The sequence below is a fragment of the Psammomys obesus genome, unplaced genomic scaffold (assembly GCF_907164565.1).
Source record: "Psammomys obesus unplaced genomic scaffold, mPsaObe1.curated_primary_1811, whole genome shotgun sequence".
In the NCBI taxonomy this organism is placed as follows: domain Eukaryota; kingdom Metazoa; phylum Chordata; class Mammalia; order Rodentia; family Muridae; genus Psammomys; species Psammomys obesus.
The window spans coordinates 748,289-752,228 of record NW_026591816.1 but is presented as its reverse complement, the minus strand read 5'-3'; the positions used below and the strand labels follow the sequence as shown (position 1 = coordinate 752,228).

At 45.6% G+C, this 3,940-nt stretch overlaps 1 protein-coding gene across 1 annotated transcript; it reads right to left on the bottom strand.

The window, feature by feature from the left end:
• Window positions 1-1,249: 1,249 nt before the first annotated feature.
• On the bottom strand, window positions 1,250-2,200 carry LOC129680446 (olfactory receptor 10H2-like). Its single transcript, XM_055612083.1, has one exon. It carries the CDS (start codon window positions 2,198-2,200, stop codon window positions 1,250-1,252), a length of 951 nt encoding a protein of 316 aa, XP_055468058.1.
• Window positions 2,201-3,940: the final 1,740 nt, after the last annotated feature.

Sequence of the window (3,940 nt, the reverse complement as noted above, 5' to 3'; positions counted from 1 at the left end):
ACAGGTATACAAACCACTCTTAACTCCTCACCTGCCAGTAGACAGACAACACAGGATTAACTCAATGGCATTTTTGGAGGTTTCTTCTCTCATAATGTTTTGTCATGGCTTTATTTTAATTTGTTAAACCTTATGGGTCCTTTGAATATACATTATAATTCTGGTTTTGTGTTTTTATGGGGTTTCTGTTTATGCAAATGTGTGTGGGTCTGGGTCTAGATGTGTTTCTTGACCTTTTTCTTTGGCTCTTTTTATCTTGAGCTATTCTTGCTGGTTTTTGTTTTGTCTAATTTTATTATTATTATTATTATTATTATTATTATTATTATTAATTTTAGATGCCTGTTTTTTTTGGCTTGGTTTTATGAGAAAAGGTTTCTCTCTGTGATAGCCTTGGCTATCCCAGAACTTTATAGAATAGGCTGGCCTCAAACTTGCAGAGATCCACCTGCCTTTGCTTCCTGCATGCTAGGATTAAACATGTGCTCTACCACGACTGGCTTAGAGGCCTGTTTTTATCCTAATGAGAGAGAGAAAAAGAAAGGGTATAGATTTGAGTGTATGGGGAAGATCTGGGAGGAGTTGTTGGAAGCTATAATCAGAATATATTGCAATAATTTTTGTTTGAGACAGGGTTTCTCTGTGTAGCCTTGGCTGTTTTGGATTTGCTTTGCAGACCTGGCTGACCTTGAACTCACAGAGATCCTCCTACCTACCTCTGTCTCCCCAAGTTCTGTGATTATAGGCACACATAACTGCTGGGCAATAAAAAATATTTTTCAGTTAAAAAATAATGATAAATAATTAAAGGTAGAAAAAAATTGAGCAAGACACCTCATTTTGACATCTGGTCTTCATATACACCTCACATATGTTCATGGGCACCTGCGCACACACATGTAGCCATCTATACACAGAAACACCCACACACAGACATACACACCAAAAAGAAATCGAGCAAGTGATAGAAGATTTTTCTTTCCTGAGTGATGAAACGTTTTCTAATGTTCAGCATAGTGATCATTGCCTACTTCCAAACATACTGAAACTATTGTAATATGCACTGTGACGTGCTAAGCACACAAAAAATGAACTGTATCCCAAGGAACATCTGACATCTTAGGAAACACTTAAATGAGAACCCATAGATTAAAGGAGGAAGAAAAATAACACATTGACTGAGCATCTATAATGCGATGGGCGTGGCCCCTCCTTGCTCCACACCTACCAATCATTCTGTACTAGCTGTTCAGTTGTTTGAAGAATAGAATTTCCTGAGGAAGGCCTTCTTCATGGCATTCTTCAGCTCTGTGTTCCTCAGACTGAAGATGATGGGGCTGAGGAAGGGGGTGAGGACCGTGTAGGTGGTGGCCATCAGAGTATCTCCTTTTTGAAACTGGGGGCCCTTGGGCTTGAGGTAGATGATGGAGGCAAAGCCAAAGTGCACAATCACCACTGTGAGGTGGGATGCACAGGTGGAGAAGGCCTTGTGCCGCCCCTTAGTTGATGGGATCTTCAAGATGGCGGCCACGATGAAGGCATATGAGAGGAGGGCAAGGAAGCAACAGCTAAGCAGGATTATCATACACACCAAACCCACACCCAGAGTCACAGCTGGCACGCTACTTCCACAGGCCAACTTCAACACTGGGGGCAAATGACAAAAGAAATGCTGGATCTGATTGGGCCCACAGAAAGGGAGGCGGAAAATGGGGGTTGTCACAATCAACCCACCTGCTGAGCCGCCAGCCCAGGCTGCAGCCACTAAGCAGGCGCAGTCCCGGGGGCTCATGAGAACATTGTAGCGCAGTGGGTGACAGATGGCCACATAGCGGTCATAGCCCATGATGGTGAGTAGCAAGGAGTGGGTGAAGCCAAACATGAAGAAAAGGAACATCTGGATGGCGCAGGCCAGGAAGGCGATGGAGCGGTGGGTGGAGAGCAGGTCAGCCAGCATGCGTGGGATGAAGGCCAAGGTGTAGAGGGTCTCAGAGATGGAGAGAGCGCACAGGAAGAGGTACATGGGAGTGTGGAGGTTCCGCTCGCTCCAGATGGTGGCCACAATGAGCATGTTGCTCATGAGAGTGGACAGGTACATCAGCAGGAACACCGTGAAGAAGACAGACATGAGCTGCTGTGGGAAGCTGGAGAAGCCGATGAAGATGAATTCAGACACTGAGGTGTAGTTTGATTCCAGCATCTTCGTTGCACCTGATAGAGGAGTGTGGCACGAAAACCTGTTGGTTAGAAACATGTCGTATCTAATGACTACTGACTAGGGAGAGCTCCAGGAGTGGGTAGTTCACCTGCTCAAGCCATATTTAGTTCATCAGCTAAAAAGTGTTAATAGTGTGTTAGTTGGAGTGGTGATTACCTACCTGTTATCTCAGTTCTTAGGCAGAATCAGGAAATTAAATTTGAGGGTAGTCTAGGCTACACAGCAAGACCCTGTAAAATAATAAGTAATAACACTGTCCTCTAGCCCAGTAAGACGCCCAAAGGAAAGAAGCCCAAGGAGAAGAAGGAGGCCCCAAGCCCCCATTGTCATGAAGAACTGAAAAGGTGGACAATTCTTTGATGAGAAAAGACCCAAATGTTGCAGGATATTTGATCCCATTGTGAACCCCGAGAATTGTAAAACCCTGTTTCTTGTTCGGTGTGGTTGAGCCCTATCATCCACCTTTAATCCAAGAGCTTTCTGCAGACAGGATTTAATAACATTAACCCCAGGTCAAGAGGCAGAGCAAGAAACCAGCTGACAGGGATTAAAGAGAAGGAGGGACTTTGAGTTGAGGGGTATTTAAGACAGGGTAGAGAGGGAGAAGGGGCTTTGGCTCCCTATTCTTGGGCTTTAGAGCTTTGAGCAAGCAAGTCTTTGTCCTTGGGTTTTTGGCCTTTTTCTCCTGGGCTGTCAGTTGAGAGAGTGAGCCTTTTTGGGCTCTTTTCATCAGGACATGAACTGAGAAGGAAGGCCAGCTGGATGCTTTCTCTGCCTCTAGCAGGCTAGCAGGTTTTCACCCCAGCATCTGGCTCGTGAGTCTTTATTGGTATAATAGAATGGTTTGGATTTCCATTCATTTATAACAACAGCCCAAGAACTTCTGCATTGGGCAGGATATCAAGCCCAAAAGAAATCTCACATTCTTCGTTAAATAGTCCTGCTACATCAGGCTGCTGCGGTGATGGGCCATCCTTTATAAGCAGCCCAAAGTATCTCCTGCAGTTAACGAGTTTACCCAGGCCCTGGACTGGCAAACAGCTACCCAGCTGCTTAAGCTGGCCCACAAGAACAGGCCAGAAACAAAGCAGGAGAGGAAGCAGAGGCTGCTGGCCGTGCTGAGAAGAAAGCTGCTGGAAAAGGGGAAGTCCCAACTGAGAGGCCACCTTTCCTTTGAGCAGGGGTCAGTACAGTCACCACCTTGGTGGAGAACAAGAAGGCTCAGCTGGTGGTGATTGCCCATGATGTAGACCCCATTGAGCTGGTGGTTTTCCTACCTGCCCAGTGTGGAAAGATGGGGTCCTTACTGCGTCATCAAGGGAGAGGCCAGGTGGGGGTGCTGGTCCACAGGAAGACCTGCACCACTGCTGCCTTCACACAGGTTAACTCAAGGGTGCTATGGCTAAGCTGCTGGAAGCTGATTAGGACCAGTTACGACAGATACGAGGAGATCCGCCTCCACTGGGGAGGCCAGGTCCTGGGTCCTAAATCTGTGGCTCCCATGGCCAGCCTGGAAAAGCCAAAGGCTGGAGAACTCACCACTAAACTGGGTTAAATGTTCACTGCTATGTTTTCTGTACATAAATATAATTTAAAAATTAAAAAAAATAAGCAGTAACGATAATATGTTGAAGTTTAAATAGCATCACACGTCTGAAATGAAAACAATGCAGATCCTGGCTCACAGTTGGAATTTAATAAACAATAACAGGAATGATTAGT

Excerpts from the sequence above, each read along its gene's own strand:
- LOC129680446 (XM_055612083.1), bottom strand. The coding sequence starts at position 2,200 with ATGCTGGAATCAAACTACACCTCAGTGTCTGAATTCATCTTCATCGGC.